General features: G+C 36.9%; 2 protein-coding genes across 2 annotated transcripts; both read left to right on the top strand.

Annotated features, from left to right (window-relative positions):
* The first annotated feature begins 6992 nt into the window (after window positions 1–6992).
* LOC109817146 (DNA-directed RNA polymerases IV and V subunit 5B) lies at window positions 6993–9946 on the top strand. Its single transcript, XM_083065765.1, has 3 exons — window positions 6993–8211; window positions 8820–8936; window positions 9028–9946. Exons 1-3 carry the CDS (start codon window positions 8044–8046, stop codon window positions 9151–9153), a joined length of 411 nt encoding a protein of 136 aa, XP_082921891.1. The 5' UTR covers window positions 6993–8043; the 3' UTR covers window positions 9154–9946.
* Window positions 9947–13535: 3589 nt separating this feature from the next.
* SKIP5 (SKP1/ASK-interacting protein 5) lies at window positions 13536–17862 on the top strand. The gene is made up of 5 exons (XM_020382365.3): window positions 13536–13749; window positions 14623–14767; window positions 14851–14929; window positions 15870–15928; window positions 17412–17862. Exons 1-5 carry the CDS (start codon window positions 13602–13604, stop codon window positions 17788–17790), a joined length of 810 nt encoding a protein of 269 aa, XP_020237954.1. The 5' UTR covers window positions 13536–13601; the 3' UTR covers window positions 17791–17862.

Below are 17862 nucleotides of genomic sequence, written 5' to 3'. Positions count from 1 at the left end.
CCGATTCTAGGTCTTCTGAAAAAGGCGAACCGATTTTAATGGACCGGCGAGTGCGAAGCCTCTTTTTAGCTTTTCAAGGAACGGCTTGGTACCCCGCCTGTGCTGGCCAAGCCGACACCCGGCCGAGAGGTGGTCATATACTTGGCGGTTTCTAGCGAAGCCATAAGCGCCGGTCTAATACAGGAACAAGACGGCCAACAGCAACCCATATACTTCATAAGCCGAGTGCTTCAAGATGCCGAGCGCCGATACCAACTCTTGGAAAAGGTAGCGTTAGGACTCATATATGCTGCTAGGCGCCTTTGACAGTACTTTCAGAGTCACACAGTGGTGGTTCGAACCGATTGCCCAATCGCCAAAGTACTGCGAAAACCAGAATTGGCCGGTCGAATGATGGCATGGTCAATCGAACTATCCGAGTTCGATATCCGTTTCGAACCCCGAGGAGCCATCAAATCACAGAACCTAGCTGACTTTATCAATGAACTATCACCACTCGGCCATTTTGAAGACAACACTTGGACAATGCACGTGGACGGCTCCTCCAATGACCAAGGCAGCGGAGCCGGGATCATCTTGGAGAGTCCGTCCGGCATCACCTTGGAACAATCACTACGTTTCGGCTTCCGGGCATCCAACAACCAGGCCGAATACGAAGCCTTATTGGCCGGAATGAGATTGGCATCCGAGATAGGGGTTACAAAAATCACATGCTGGACCGACTCAAAGGTTGTCACCGAGCAGGTGAACGACAATTTTCAAGTCAAGGATGCCAATCTGCTTAAATATTACCATCTCTTCCGGGGGATGAGCAACCAGTTTCAAGAGATACAAGTTAAACACACGCCGCGTGGGAGTAACGAGAGAGCCGACCAGTTGGCTCGACTAGCAAGTAGCCGTAAACCGGGACAGCTTCGGTCCACAATACATCTGGAGTTGCCCACCCCAAGCGTGAGACAAGATTGCCTGCCGGTAGATGAAGCCCCGCGACCATGGATGACCAATATCTGGAACTTCATCACTAACGACTCGAAACCGGCCGATCCGATTGAGGCTAAGAAAATCTGAACCCAAGTGGCACGATACTCTGTGGTGGCCGGAGAGTTGTACCGACAGGGATTTTCCACACCTTTGTTGAAGTGTATTGACCAACAACAAGCCGATTACGTCATGAGAGAAGTTCATGAGGGGATCTGCGAATCTCACTCAAGGGGAAGGACACTAGCCGCTAAGGTGTTGAGGGCCGGTTACTATTGGCCGACCCTGAAAACCGATTGTGCAGAATATGTAAAGAAGTGCAAACAATGCCAACAACACGGTAACCTAGTCCATGCCTCAGCCGAACAGTTACACTCGATCAATGCCCCTTAGCCGTTTGCTCTATGGGGTATCGACATTCTCGGCCCGTTCCCACTCGCTAAAGGCCAATGCAAATTCCTGATCGTAGCTGTTGATTATTTCACCAAGTGGATTGAAGCCGATCCGCTCACCACCATAACGGCCGCCAATGTCCAAAAAATCGTATGGAAAAACATCATCACCCGGTTTGGCATCCCACACACAATCATCTCTGACAATGGTCTCCAATTCACAGATAAAAAGTTCAACACCTTCCTTGAGAACCTCGGCATCTGGCACCGATTCACGTCCGTTGAACACCCACAGTCCAACGGTCAGGCCGAAGCCGCCAACAAAGTTATTCTGATCGAACTGAAAAAATGGCTCGGCTCGGCTAAAGGAGCCTGGGCCGAAGAGCTTCCCGAAGTTCTCTGGGCGTACAGGTGCACGCCCTAATCAAGCACAAAGGAGACCCCGTTCCGATTGGCATACGGCACGGACGCTATGATACCAATCGAAGTGGGCGAGCCTTCATTTCGACGGACACACTTTCACGAGGAGTCCAAGGATGACTCAATCCGAGCCAAACTGGACGTCATAGATGAAATCCGAGAGAAATTCCAAATCATAGCCGAAGTGTGTAAACAACGAATGACTCGGCAATTTAACTCCAAATTGAAACCAAGGAATTTCCAAGAAGGCGATCTTGTTTGGAGGTCAACCGGCTCGGCACGACGCAACCTGACTGAAGGGAAGTTGGGGGCAAACTGGGACAGCCCATTCAGAGTCCGACACTCTCTCAATAACGGCGCATACAAATTAGAAGAATTGTCCGGCAAGGTCATCCCTCGGACATGGAATTCTACCCATCTGAAGACCTATTACAGTTAGAATTTAACTCTGTACATCTGTAATTGTCTCATGATGCACTCTTTTTCCTTGAACCGGTCTTTTTTCCTCTTAAAAAACTGTGAAAAGAGGTTTTTGGCCGGCAAGGTTTTTAACGAGGCATCTATTCATCAATAAACAATACAGTTCAGCTATTTTTGACTCAATTTTACATTTTCGCAAAATTTTATAAGCCTTCCCACCCAAGAACCCTCTCGGCCAAGGATGTGGCTTTTCAACCAAGTCTTCCCTCCCGAGATTCCTCACGGCCAAGGATGTGGCTTTTCAACCAAGTCTTCCCTCCCGAGATTCCTCTAGGCCAAGGATGTGGCTTTTTAACCAAGTCTTCCCTCCCGAGATTCCTCTCGGCCAAGGATGTGGCTTTTCAACCAAGTCTTCCCTCCCGAGATTCCTCTTGGCCAAGGACGTGGTTTTTCAACCAAGTCTTCCCTCCCGAGATTCCTCTCGGCCAAGGATGTGGCTTTTCAACCAAGTATTCCCTCTCGAGATTCCTCTCGGCCAAGGATGTGGCTTTTCAACCAAGTCTTCCCTCCCGAGATTCCTCTCGGCCAAGGATGTGGCTTTTCAACCAAGTCTTCCCTCCCGAGATTCCTCTCGGCCAAGGATGTGGCTTTTCAACCAAGTCTTCCCTCCCGAGATTCCTCTTGGCCAAGGACGTGGTTTTTCAACCAAGTCTTCCCTCCCGAGATTCCTCTTGGCCAAGGATGTGGCTTTTCAACCAAGTATTCCCTCCCGAGATTCCTCTTGGCCAAGGACGTGGCTTTTCAACCAAGTCTTCCCTCCCGAGATTCCTCTCGGCCAAGGATGTGGCTTTTCAACCAAGTCTTCCCTCCCGAGACTCCTCTCGACCAAGGATATGGGTTTATTTTAAAGTCTCCCTCCGAGATTCTCCTTCAACCCGGACACATGTTCGTATAAACTAACCTACACTCGGCACGATTTGATTTACTACATTAACGATCGTTTGGAATATGTTATATTTGACGAGAAACAAAATTGCATTGAAAAGAAAAGGGCACTACCGGCCCATAATTACAAAAGATTAAAGGGGCTCTCTCGGCCCTTGCATACAAGATTTAAAAATAACCCTAAGCCTGTGCTTCGGGCTCCCCTTGGGCCGGCGCCTCCTGCTCGGCCACTTTCGCCTGCACCTTGTCTTTTCCACTCGGCCCGGCCTGGTGGCGAACAGGCGCTTCAACATCCGGCTGCTCATTCGGGGGGATTTGGGTAAGGTTGACATAGTTCCCCCGATAGAAATCCATAGACATGTCAAACTCGAAGTTCGAAGGCAGACTTCCAAAATGACGGGCCTGCCGTGCCGCCTGGGAAAAATCGGCTTCATGCTGCGAGAGAACCTTGCGCCGAGCCCTCTCTCGGTATGCCCCATAGGATTTCTTCTCAGCTTCTAACTTGCCGGCCAGCGCAGCAGACTTCTCGGCCTCGGCCTCGGCCTTCAAAAAATTCTCCAATCGTTGCACTTGCAGCATTAGATCATCATTTTGACGGCCACGGCGGACCATCTCGGCCTCGAACTTCTTCCCGTTCGATTGCACCTCAGATAGAGCTGCCAAAGCCTCTTGAACAGACTTCTCAGACTCAAGAAGCTTTAGACGCAGCTCCTCGACCTCGGCACTCGGCTGCATTATAAGATTCTGAGCCAAGGCCAGGGAACGAGCTTGGAACTCGCAGAAAAAGGTCCACTTATGGGCCGCACTCATCTGGCCCAGCATATGTTTCCCTACCTCCAAGGTCAAGTCTTGACTAAAATAGTCTTGAGCACTGACATTCGACGCCAAATTTTTTTGACTCATAAGCCCTTGTGGAGGCACGAGCACAGGCAACATTTGTCTTTGCTTCCGCGCCTCGGCCTCGGCCCTCGCTTCGTCCGCCTTCCTCTTAGCCGCCTTCGCCTTCTGGACATCCTGAGCAGCCTTGTCCTTCAGTTTCGACTGTGGTCGGGCCGTTTCACGGGCCGACGCTCGGTTATCTCCATGACCAGTCGGCACCGGCATAGGCGCTCGACCACGGATCAGGTTGCGAATATCCAAATCGTCGCTCCCGCAGCTCGTCATGATATCTGCACACAAATTAGTCAAAATCAATGATAACACATGAATTCAAACATAAGACAGATGCTATACCAATTAAATCATCAAGCGGACGCGTAGACTTCATCAACCGAAGAAGCTCTCGGCAAGGCAGCGGCCGGGGTAACTTCTCCAAGATGCTCAGATCAACTCGTTCCTCTGAAGACATCTTAGGCTTGGACACATCATATTTCCTCGGCGCTCGAGTCCAATACAGCGAGAATAACGGCCTCCCTTCGGCTTCAAAGAAATACTTGTTGCCGTTAGCAGGCCGAATCATAACCTTGAAGAACCCTACTTTAAATCTTTTGTAGGAATCCGTGAATGGTTGGAGTAAGCAGTTATCCCCTCGAAACAGAGATAGCCACTTAGTCTTCCTCGTTGGCCGAGAGGCGTAATGGTACAAGAAGAGGTTCGGCGTCGGCTCAATACCAAGTGCTACGCACAACTGCCAAAACCCTTGCATCGCGACCCAGCTATTGGGGTGGAGTTGAGTCGACGCCATGTTCAGTAACCGGAGCACCCCAACAAAAAATTTGTCAAAAGGGAGAGTAACCCCCAGATCCCTGAACAGGTAGTCATATACATAGAAGAAATTGTATTTACACCTCTCTCAGCCAAGGAAGACGAAATCCGATTCCCATGAGCCGTCATTTCGGCATGGTTCGAAAAAGAAACCGAACGGCACCTCATCTTCCGGAAGCGTAATGAAGTTCTCGGCATCGAACAACAGCGCGATCGAACCCTTATCCGTATAACGCGAAAAAATGCTGCCCACTTCTCCATGCACCCATCTATAACTAGGGACTTCTATAGGGCCAAAGCTACGAGAGGCCGAACCAACTCTTCGAGTAGACGGTCGACCTTCACTCACTTCGAGAGAAGAAGCCTCCTCCACACTCTGTGAAGGCTCAAACCTCTCAACGATTTCCACACTAGCCGACCTATTCGACGCTGACGCCGACATGCCGTGCTCCACCGGCCCACGAGAACCCGTGCCGGTAGAACCTGAACTGCTATCCCTAGCGGAGCCGACCTGAGACACCCTATCATCTACATCTATCTCAACATCAGCCATTGAAACGTACCTTTTCGCGAAGTCGATCTGAGTTGACAACAAGCGCTCAAACGTGGTCCCTACGTCAGCTCGGAGCAAATGCAAGCTATAACCAGTAGACACATCAATGTTGGTCCCCACCACGCCTATTTATAGTGCTTTCTGGAAGCGCATATGAACCGTCACATCCCTTGGGAACCGTTGGATCAAATTGATCCAACGATCCACGAGCCACAACCTTTCAAATCCCCGTCATTATTACCCAACGGTTACAATTCTACACTCATACCCAACCGTCACTATCACAAGACCATTTCTACCCTTTGCGTCGTTTCACTCCTTAAGGCTGGGGGGCTTGTGTACCGGAAGGATCCTATTGGCCACGTGGATCGGCCACGTGGACCGGCACGTCATATCCTATCATATATTGACGCAACTCAGATCACTTCCGCTCAGCAATCGGCCACGTGGATCGGCACGTAATATCTTATCATATATCGACACAGCTCAGATATCACTCCAACTCGGTAAGGGACTGAGAACCGCATCCATCCCCTATCGGCTCGGCCGGAGATGACGTCTCAGCCGTCGGTATCGGCTCGGCCGAAGGTCAACAGAGAATAATTAGAATGATGATCGTGATTAACAAAGGACAAAGCACAATTAAGGCATAACCTGCCGATTAACATCGTATTACCTAATTTGGTAAGCGTTAGAGAAGGCCCATCATGTTCAGGCCCACGTCAGGTATTATAAATAGGTCACACGTAACGAGGTATGTCACTGTTCAATTATTTACCCTAGAGATTCGTGCTTGTCCTGACTTGAGCGTCGGAGTGCCTTTTGCAGGTACCTCCCCCCTCTGAAGTATCCACCTGGAGCTCCCGTTCGGCCCTCTATCCACCTGAAGATTACGAGTGTACCCTCAAACAAGTACAAAAATAAAATAATTTAAAAAATATAATTGATTGTTAATGTAAAAAACTTTACACTAACAATGTCTAGATAATTAACTCATATTTGAATACAAAAGCTTAAATCCAATCGAAATATTTAGATGTTGAGCTTATTAAATGTATCTCAGGTACTACCCGCAATATAACTGAAAATAAATAAACTGTTATATAGGTGGGCTCCGTTAAATATTATATTTTTTATTTTTATTTTAAGATGAAATATTTTTTAAATAAATTTTAAAGAAATAAGTTATTAGATTATTTAATCTAATAATAATTTATATAATTAAAGAATAACTTTTATTAAAAATGTTTAATATGATGATTATTAAATTTAAAATATATTAAGAGTTATTAGAGATTATTTTGAAGTTATTAAAACTAATTCTATTCCTTCTCGATTCACTAAAAGTAGTTTTGGATTTAAAGAAGAAAAATTGAAGAAAAAAAGGTATAAAATTTATAGTTGGTTATTTATAAAAGCATAACCTCTTTTTCTTTCTCAAGGTTTCTTTTGATTTTTTATGTATCTTAAAAAAAATTCATGGAAAAAATTGTGAAAACTAAAAAAATTGTCAAGAATTAATTAAAGAGAAACCAACATCATCATAGAGACAAAACAAAGAAAGTAAGATAATAGAAAATTACTTATAATGAAAGATTTTGAATTGTTTAATAGCTAGATCTTGGTATGTCTTTTAAATTTCTCATAAAAATTACAAAATATGATAGTAATAAAAAATGTATTATATAAGATCACTAAAATGTAATTTTCTTGAATAAATACTAAAATTACATGTGATCATAAAATTTATTAACATAATAAGTCAATTATTATAATATAATAAAAAAATTATATTTCGTATAATTTAAATTTACTTTTTAATTTTTAAATACTCGTAAATATACACATAGTATATAAAATTATTTAATATTTAATTTATAGCCATATATAAAGAAGATATTTCTTTCATGTCCACTTTTAAAAAAATAGCTAAATCTTTATTTTTTTCACTAATATATCTAAGAGTAAAATTAAAAATAGATATAAAAAACAATAATTATCTTATAAAAAATTAGTAACTACTAATTGATTTAAAAAATAATTAATTTTTTTGACACAGGGATGAATTACCTTTTTCATGGCTAGTAAATAATAAAATTGGTGTGGAAAATGTGAACTACATATAAAAACGTAAAATATGATTTAGTATTGACCCACGTAAGAAAGACAAGAGCGAGAGAGTGACGTCACGTCGTCCTCTTTCACGTTGGCCTCACCACAAAAGAAAACCAGAATTTGCATTTGCATTTGCATTTGCATTTGGAGATCGCAACGAACGCGAGAATGGAATACGTGCAGAGTTTGATAGACAGAGGAAGCGCCGAAAGCTCTGAATACTTCGAGAGTCGGCGAACGGTGCTGGAGATGCTTGAAGACAGAGGCTACGACGTCGTTCAGCACGCCAACCTCGCTCCCACCCTCGACGAATTCCGCTCTCGCTTCGGCCAACATCCCAACCCTCGAACCCTCGCTTTCTGCGCTTCGCATCGCTCTCATCCCAACAACACGGTCGATCGCTGTTACAAACCAAACCTTAACCTTATTTTATTACTACTACAACTATACTGTTCCTTAATCCTTATTACACTTTCGTGAACGACGACGTTTTGGTCTTCTCTGCAGGTGCACGTCATGTTTGCGGGAACCGATGTCATAAGAAAAGGAAACGTGGGTCTCATATATACCCAGAACGAGGGTACGCAAATTTTCAAACGGCTCATACTTATTGTGCAGAGTAGGGTCACTCCGTACGCGTACAAAGAGTTTAAGAAGTGGCCATTTGAAGTGGAGATTTTCCATGTCAGTTTTTTAGTTAATGCTTCTTTTTTCTTCTCTTTTTATGAATATGTTGTTCTTTGTGTATATGTTCATGAATTCACTAGATTAAATCAGTTGATGACGCTTCTTTTTCGTAACCTGGAGAGGCAAATAATGTTTCTTCTTGTTGCCTTTCTTCACATTTCACAAACCTCATAGTGCCATTGCCATTACTCGATTACGTAAGAACATGTCAAAAAGAGTAATACCAAGTTTCACTAATGTTATTCAGTTTTTAACGAATTCTTTAGGTTTTCTTCTATTATATGCGTCGAATTCTTGCATTTAAAGATCAGTCTTTAACCAATTATATATATATAGAGAGAGAAGCATTCAAAACGGTATATTGAGTTATAGTTTCATATTATCTTGAATGTCTATATCAAATTTTGTTAAAATTATATAATAATTCAAGGTTAATTTATATTTTAATATATTTTGAAATGATTGTAAGTTTTGTTTTATAAAAAATGAGATATCAAATGATAAGAGTAGTCCATTTTTGCATGATAATGTATTTAATTTGCTGTTATATGGAACGGTTTTTGTTCTGTAACTGTAACACCATATGTTTCTATGACTGTGTCTAGATCACTGATTTGCTGGTCAATATTACAAAACATGTGATGCAGCCAAAGTATGAGATACTTACTGATGATGAGAAGAAAGAGCTGTTCACCAAGTATAATTTGGTGGAAGATAATCAGGTAACGTATTGTTCTTTTGGCTCATTCCCTATTTAACTGAATTAAATAGATTTATTTTCTTTAATTTTCTTTTCTGTTTTTTTTTTTTCAGCTCCCTGGCATGTTAAAAACTGATCCCATAGCTCGCTATTATGGGCTCAAGAAAGGTCAAGTCCTTAAGGTCACTCACAGTTCTCAGCTGATTGAATCTTATGTTACTTACCGCTGTGTCCAGTAACACTTGTATTACCTATGATGTTTCAAATTTTGAGTAGACTTTTGACTACTTAAAAATGAAACATGTCGTTGACACTTCTATTTTTCCTTTTTTATCGCATGAGTGATTCATATTTCTTCTTCTCACACACAAAATCAATTATATATATATAAATTATTTTTTATTTTTTATTTTTAACTTTTTAAGGTGTAGACACCTCTTTTTAGGTGTCAATTTAATTCCCTTCTAATTTAAAAACAGGCAACAAATGACAGTTTTAAAAATTTATCACTAAGAGAAGTGTCAATAGTTGAAATTTAATATAAATCTTAAAGTTATAAATAATACTCATTAAAGAGTGAAATTTACATAGATCGGTGGTTCTAATTACTAAATATCTGTTAAAATAAGAAGAAGAAAAAAGCTTTTTTACTTTTTGAGGGTCATCACTTTCACTTGATGATAAAGGTGTTACTTTTCAATGTTATTTACATGAAATAAGTTTCACGTTTATATGAGTGAATTGGGGTAAAGGAGAGACAGATAATTACGGAGATATTGTTAGATATAATATGTGATGTAGAAATATAAAGAAAAATAAATAGGGTGAAAATGGTTTCTACAATTATAGCCTTGTTTAGACTTTGAGTTCTTTTGTTTCAATTTTTTGGACAAAGTTTTTCCCCCTTCAATATTTAATATGATCAGAATGTATAGATTTCTAATTGATTTATTTTTTCTAGTTTCACTGAATTATATTTTTATCCTATATTTTATCAATTTGTAATTTTATTTATTTATTTTAAAATATAGATATTTAGTTTTTCTAATTTTAAAAAAATACAAAATTTTGGTCTCTTGTTAAATTGACATTTATAAGTCATTTATTTGTACTCAAGTGATTTAACATTTAGTAACATAACATTTGATGATGATAAAAAAAAACTATAAAAAAACATGTAAATAAAATTTATTAACAAAATAAATATTAATTAATTGTTAAATAAATACAAATAAATATATTTTGTATGTTATTTTTTAGTTTTTAATCATATAGGTCACTATACTCTTTATTGCTCTTGCACTCGACGACACTCAACTAGTACCTGATGCAATAATATGAATTTGTCAACACCCGTAGAAGGTGTGATAATTGCATAAGTTACCAAAACATTGCCTAAAAGTCTAAAACTACCCTTTTATACCATCAATTAGTTAAAACATAAATCAATTCTACAGACATCGTCCAAATTAACCAATCTCCAACTTGTTTATAACTTGTGTTTCCTATAAGATTTAAAGGTTTCCACAATTTTTTAGACGTCAATTTATCATTATTAGAGCATGTCAAACATGACACAATTAACAACAATAGGAAGCCATAGAATCATATGATCAAACAATCACTCAAAATGCAAGTAAAAGTAAAGGTCTCCCAAAGTCACCATGCAAGTCATAGAAACTCGATCAATGAGATTGAGGGTCAATTACGCTACCCAACAATTAACCTATATCCTAGAGCAAAAACACTCACTCCCCTTACCTTTATGAGTGCTTGACGAATGATAAAAATATCCATAATATACTTTGTGACCTTTGTATTCTCCTCTTGAAATTCTTTAGTTTTTAAAGAAAAAAAAAATAGAAGAGCATAGGATGAGAAGCGTAAAATGAAATTAATTCACTTATTCCCTTTTAAATTTTTAACTCACACTTAACTCGTTGAATTAATAAATTAATCCCAATTAAATTTCTCTCCCCTTTAAACTAATTAAAACAACATAGTAAAATACTTATCTCTCCTAATAATTTATATAATAAACATTATTATAATTTCACAAACTTTCCTTAATTAAATTAAAGTACTCTTAATTATTTAAAAGACTTATATATTATTTTATAAAACACATTTAATTAATTAAAATATTATTTTGTTATTTTCAAAAACTTAAGATGTTACATCTACCATCATCGTTGTCAGTGTTATCGCCACCACACAGTTACCACTACAATAATTAAGATATTTTATTTTAAAAAAAATAGAAAATAAGTTCTCAAAATAAACATATTTTTAAATCTTGTAAATTAAAAAATGAAAACTATTTTCAAAACATAAAATAAATAAATAATATTTTTTTAGACCGCTAAATTATCTTCCTTAAACACTTTTGTAACTCCAACCCCCACCTTCTTTTCTCATTTCCCTTATATCTTTATCCCCAAAACCACTCCTTTTATACTCCCTTTCTCATTTCCCTTCAACACAATCCACTTAAGAAAACTCCTTCACTAGCTTTGTTATTTTCTCTCATACCACCACAACACCCCCATAGATTTTTTTTTTATATAAAAATTATGTAAAGTTGAGTTTAATCTTTTGCAACAAAAAAGGAAGTATTGTAAGAAGAATTTTAAAATACAATAAAATCGTACAATTATATATAATATAATAATCGTACTTTACTTCAAGTAAATGAAATGGCTTAATAATTTAAGTTTGTTATTTTCTCTCATACCACCACAACACCCCCATAGATTTTTTTTTTTATAAAAATTATGTAAAGTTGAGTTTAATCTTTTGCAACAAAAAAGGAAGTATTGTAAGAAGAATTTTAAAATACAATAAAATCGTACAATTATATATAATATAATAATCGTACTTTACTTCAAGTAAATGAAATGGCTTAACAATTTAAGTGTGAAATAAAAAGTAAAGATAAAACGGTTCATAATATTTTCAACCACTTTTATCATTTTATATATCATAAATTTTCTTGCCACATCAACACCATATTATCTGTCTAGATTAGTGTCACATGTGTTATCATGATATCGTATATCACCATTAGATTATTTGTTAGAGAAAAAGAAACACACTAGAAGAGGGTTGGATAATGTTTATAAAAAATTCACGCTTTTGAAGTGTAGTGAAGTAGTAAAAACTTTAACATACGAAGTATTGGAAAGTAACAGATGAAAGAGCATAGATATTTTATATTGGTTTGTCTTAAACACAAAGATTCTGTCCAATTTTCAATCTAACCAGATTGAGTTTCAATATCTTTTTCAAGATACAAGTATTCTTTCAACAAATCACTTTTGGCTCAACCTAAGTAGTCTTTGACTTGCCTCTTCAAGCAACTATCCAAGTATTTTTTCAACACCCTCTCCAAATTTAGCCCCAAGTATTCTTTTGAACAAGCCTCTTCAAGCTCAAACACCAAGTATTTTTTTGGAGAAAACCTCTCCAAGATCAACCCTTACAAATGAATTTGAAAAGCATTACAAAGATAGCTTCATCTCTTTTAGACGTGATGCCATGAAACTTATGCACAAATAGTTTACAAAGAACTATGTACAAGATTTACAATGAAGAACTTCTTTATAGTACTTTAACTTTTTGTGACTCAATGTGTTTCTCAATATGCACTTCTCAGTAAATGTTTTTCTCTTTTATTTACAACTGTTCTTTTTCTATCTTGTCTCTTTTTGTTATTTGAAGACTTGATCCTTTTATAATTACTTTTATAGTTAATAAGATTTTTTATTTTTCTTTAATTGCTAAATCTTACTTAAAATGTAAATTGAGAAAATAATTGACATTTTAATGTTTAAATATAGTTTTGATCCCTCTAATATATTATCTTTTTCATTTTAGTCCTTATAAAATTATTGTTTTTAAAATGATGTTTATAAAATTTTTATTTTTATTTTTTATCTTATTTTATTTTAGTTTTATTTTATAATCCTTATAATATACTCATATTTTCCTTTTTTTCTCTTTGTAATATGTGAATAAGTCACTACTAATTATTTTTTAAAGTGAATAATTCAAAATGAAAAAACTATAAAAAAAACTAAGAATAAACAAAAACTTTTAAGGAATAAAATGAAAAATAGATACATTTTAAGGACCAAAATAAAATAACAAGGAACAAAATAAGTAAATACAGTAAATTTTACAATAAATATTTAAAAAATAATAATTTTACGATTAGGATCAAAGTAAAAAAATATAGTATATTATAGATAGCAAAATCATATTTAAACCATATTTTTAAGCTAACTATAAATTTATATTTTACATTTTATTATGATCATTGCCTTTTAGTAATCAATATATATATATATATATATATATATATATATATATATTTAAAATATATAAATTATTTGAGTTGTCGGAAATTGAGATTTTTATTAATATTCAAATATGATATCTAGTCCAAAAATAAAATTGGGTTGAGTTCATTTCTATTCGAAATAAATTAAAAATCCGAAGTGAAGTGTTTGAGTTGGACCGGTTAGATTGTAAAACATCCTTGTACACGTGACCGATTACGGAACCGAACAGAAAAAAAATAAAAAAAAAAAACGAAAATATCATGTGCGTTTGATACATTTAAGCCAAACAGGGCCTTAAGGCGGAGGAGGGGCATGAAGTTGGTTCCCAGAAGAACACGAAGGTAATGATGGAAGACCAACCACAGAAACAACACTTGAAGAGGTCCCGAAGAACAAAACCCTCTTCTTCTTCTTCTTGTTCTTCTTCTCACATCAACAATCTCGATGATGGTTGTCTTATGCACATCTTCAGCTTCCTCCCACCTATTCCAGGTATAAACTTTTTCACCCTCTAAAACTCAATCTTTTTGCCTAATTGACCAACACCCATGTTTTTGTTTCGTTTAATTTTGGTACTATGATGTGTCTTTGTGGGATTTATAGTGCTTAGCATGCTTTTAGGCAGGTAATTGGCAACATGAACTAGGTTTTGTTTTGATTTTCCCTCTATTTGTAGGGATTGTGACTAATTGGTATTTAGCATTTGGTTGTGTTATGAGAATGAAAAGCTTCAAATTTGAGGCTTGAACCAAGTGTGTAGTGGGTTATTATGACAAATTTGGGGCCTAAAGATGGATATTTGTGAAATGAATATACACAAATATGTTCATGTTTTCTCTCATCGTGTGAGTATACAAGTTTAGTGAAGCATGTGGAGTAAATTCAACAACTTAATCTTTACCATCCTCGTTGACATGATTGTTATGTATCCATGGTTTCCTGACAATGAGTTAGCGTGTGTGAATTTTTTATAACTATTTAACAAGTAAATTGGCCATGCATATGTGATTTGGTGCTGAATTCCCTAATGTTTGAGTGTGTTTCCTTGCTGACAAATCTACTTTGGCACAAATTTGTGTTTTTAGCTTCTTTCTTTGTTGTTCAGTCCATACTTGTTTCAAGGATATGACATCATTATTTGCAAAGAGATTGAGAAGGAGACAACCCTGCTGCATTTTTAGTTTTCTTTTTACTTGCTCTTCTGTTTTGTCTATTACTTTTAGCTTGGTTTAGAGGATGATTTATCCTCGCTCTCTTTGTAATTAGACTTGGATCCCCTCTTCAATTAGTTTTCTTCCCATAAAAGAAGAAATAATAGCATAATGGGGAGCATATTTTATCACAAAGCTACTATTGAGTTTGCAGATCGCTTTAATACCGCCGTCGTTTGCCACAGATGGAATTACTTGGCATGTCATCCTCGGTTGTGGCTTCGGGTGGATCGATCAGTCAAAGACATATCTGAACCCGGTGTTTTCCCCAACATTGAAACCGCTGTTGCTGCTTCAAGGCATGTAAAATTAATGCTATTTGTGCATGATTTTAGATGTTTCTTCAGGCTCTGGATTCTAACTGTCACTTTCTTGGTTACAGACCAGGTGATACAATTTTAATAGCTGCTGGTGGAAGTCATCGTGTCGCAAACATTCAAATAAAGAAACCGCTTTGCTTAGTGAGTTATGCAACTTGTGTGTGTGTGTAAGAAACTATTTATTAGATTAATCTATCTTAAGTCATACTTTTGAATCTCATCCAGTTTTAGCCAGCAACCCATCCAATTTTCTCTTTTCTTAGTTGTTTTTTGTTTTGTATTTTTGCTGAGGACTAAGGAAGATTTCTCATCCTCCAATCTCTCTTATTTTTTTCTCCTTTGTCTCAATTACTTTTTTCTTTCACACACACACACACACACAGATATATATAATGACAATAAGGTTCCCAGTTTGTTTAGGCCAACTAGTGCTGCTGCAAATAAATAGATTTCATAAATTTATATGTTGTCGATTGGTTACAATAGTGAACACTAGATGAGGAGTTGTTTTCATCAGAGTGATGGGTAAAACAGAACCACAAATTGAAGCGATTAAGAGACCAAATTGGCTACAAGAACATTAGAAATATAATCAGAACAGAAGCACAGCAAGAAATGCTCAGACTCCTATTCCAACAAGAAGAATTTGCTCAAACACAGATGCGACTGCAGTCACAACTGAACCATGTCAAATGGAGAGAATGAGCAATCGTCATTCCTGAAGTGATAGAGGCTGATGGCATGTTTGGAAGTGCTCTGCCCATGAAGACAATGCTCAGACTTTGAGTTTTAGCCGAGGGAAAATAGTGTGCTAAATCAAGTTTTCTAAACAAGATTGTTTACTTGTTTTTGTTTTCTAAAACTTATTTTTCAGAACTGCATTAAAGAATATTAAAAAAACACTAAACAAATAGACTTCTATTGGTTTCATGTCACTTCTAAATTCCTTATCATTAATTCATCAACAATAATTGGTGGTTGTACTACCTTCTTGTTATTCTAATTGTTGAGGAAACATTAAATGTTAATGATATAAAATATCTCCATTTTTGGTTTTCCAAAATCAATGTTGTTTGTTCAGATTGGTGCAGGTGAACTTCCAGATGACACTACACTTATTTGTTCTCGAGGCTCAGACAGGTTTGCATTCCTTACCTTTAGATTTTGTGCAGTGCTCTTGTGAAGTGGTAGCTAGGAACCACCTCCATGCTTCTGTTTATGGATAAGATTCTTGGCCAAACAGAATGGAGCATAATAGCGCATCTGTTGCCATCTCAAACCATTATCCAGTAGCTTGGAAAGGACTATTGGAAAAGGAATGAACTCTCACTGTAGTCCTTGAGATTCTAAGCGTTATTTCGCTAGTCCTTGATCCCACCAAACCTTTATTTTTAGTCCCTAATTTTACAAAATGTCATTGACTTTTGTCCTTGATTATTAAATTTTCCTCCGACATTTTGCAAAGTTAAGGATTAAAGTGAATCACATTTTGCCAAGTTAGAGCGTGTATGAAAACCTATTTGATTGACTTTGAATGAAAGTTTTACACTTTCCAATACATAAACATAGAAGCAATGTGATTAGGGGTGGGTAGATGGACCCAGGTTTGCAGGCTAGTCCGTTAAGCCCGTGAACCTTGCGAATAACGGATCCTTTTTTTCTTTTCAAATCCATATAATAATGATCAATTTTCAAGTTAGGTCCGTGAAGGCCGCGGACTTGACAGACTTAATATGTGGGCTTGCGGGGTAGCCTGCAGACCTCACTAATTATTTTTTAGATATTAAGTCTTTAATATTTGGTTGTGTACTGTATTTAAATTTTTTTAAATTATTATGACATTAAAACTATGTTTAGTTGATGTGTATTTTCCATTTGAATTATTTTTAAGATATTTTGATGTTTTTATTATTAAAAGTTTGATACTATTATATAAGTAATGGTAATATTTTTAGTCTTAACATTGATACTATTATATAAGTAATGGTAATATTTTTAGTCTTAACATTTTAATATTTAATGTTTAAGACAATTCTAAATGTTGGTAAATTTTAGTGTGATGGATTTTAACTTAAAAATAAAAAGATTTTTTCTTCTAATTTTATGCATTTTTTATTTTTAAAAAATAATTTTTTCAAATAATTATTTAGACCCATAGACTGGTCCATTTATTTGCAAGTTTTGGTGGGCTAGATATGGACTTGAAAAAAAGTCCATTTATTTTGCGAATTGAACTTGTTTTTTCACGAGTCAGACCTTAAATGGGATGGGACGGACGGGTCTGTATACCTACCCCTAAATATGAGTGTTGGATTGGCGTTGAACATGGGTTAAGAGCATGTTTGGATTCACATTAATTTTGGTTAGATGTGAATCAGTTAAAGTAACAATTAGTTGCTTTTACATCAATTTTGATGTGAATCTTTTTTAAACGTTGATCATAGATGTAGAACCAAACATGCATTAAGTTGGAATTGATACCAAACACAGATTTTGCAAAGTCGTAGACCAAAGTACTAATGATTACAATCTTTGTAGATGTTAATTAGTTCCCTTGATATGTACCACCAAATATTTCATCTTCAGCAAGACTTGGTATTTTGTTTTTGTTTTGTCTGAACAGTGCATTAGAGTTGCTATCCACATGCAAATTAGCAAACTTAACTGTGAGGGCTGAGCTTGGTTGCTGCTTGCTTCATAGAAAGGGAAGGCTAACGATAGATGGATGCATACTGCAGTGTGAATCCAATCCTCTGGATTATCTCTCATGTCCCATTGTGAGCACTGCCAGTAGCAGCAAGGTGCTTCCTTCACAAACCAAGAGCAATGGCGATGGTGTATTTGTTTCTCAAACCCGCATTGAAGGTGGTGCCAAAGCTGTTTTAACAAGTGGGGATTTGGCTTTGCAACGTGTCAGAGTGATTTATGCTCGAACTTCACTTCTTTTCTGGTTTGATGTAGAGCAGATGTGTGATCAAATTGATCATGACAACTCTCTCTGATACCATTTGTTGTTTTGTTACCTAGACTTGTCTGTAACTTTAGTAGTGATTATGATATTTATGATTCGTTGA

The sequence above is a fragment of the Cajanus cajan genome, chromosome 10 (genome assembly GCF_000230855.2).
Source record: "Cajanus cajan strain Asha chromosome 10, NIPB_CcT2T_4, whole genome shotgun sequence".
NCBI classification, from domain to species: Eukaryota; Viridiplantae; Streptophyta; class Magnoliopsida; order Fabales; family Fabaceae; genus Cajanus; species Cajanus cajan.
The sequence above is the reverse complement of the archived record's forward strand: the minus strand, read 5'-3'. Positions and strand labels throughout refer to the sequence as shown.

Excerpts from the sequence above, each read along its gene's own strand:
- SKIP5 (XM_020382365.3), top strand. The coding sequence starts at position 13,602 with ATGATGGAAGACCAACCACAGAAACAACACTTGAAGAGGTCCCGAAGA. Across the intron at positions 13,750-14,622 it reads CTTCCTCCCACCTATTCCAG|ATCGCTTTAATACCGCCGTC; the intron begins GTATAAACTTTT and ends TTGAGTTTGCAG. Across the intron at positions 14,930-15,869 it reads TAAAGAAACCGCTTTGCTTA|ATTGGTGCAGGTGAACTTCC; the intron begins GTGAGTTATGCA and ends TTGTTTGTTCAG.
- LOC109817146 (XM_083065765.1), top strand. The coding sequence starts at position 8,044 with ATGTTTGCGGGAACCGATGTCATAAGAAAAGGAAACGTGGGTCTCATA. Across the intron at positions 8,212-8,819 it reads TTGAAGTGGAGATTTTCCAT|ATCACTGATTTGCTGGTCAA; the intron begins GTCAGTTTTTTA and ends GACTGTGTCTAG. Across the intron at positions 8,937-9,027 it reads ATTTGGTGGAAGATAATCAG|CTCCCTGGCATGTTAAAAAC; the intron begins GTAACGTATTGT and ends TTTTTTTTTCAG.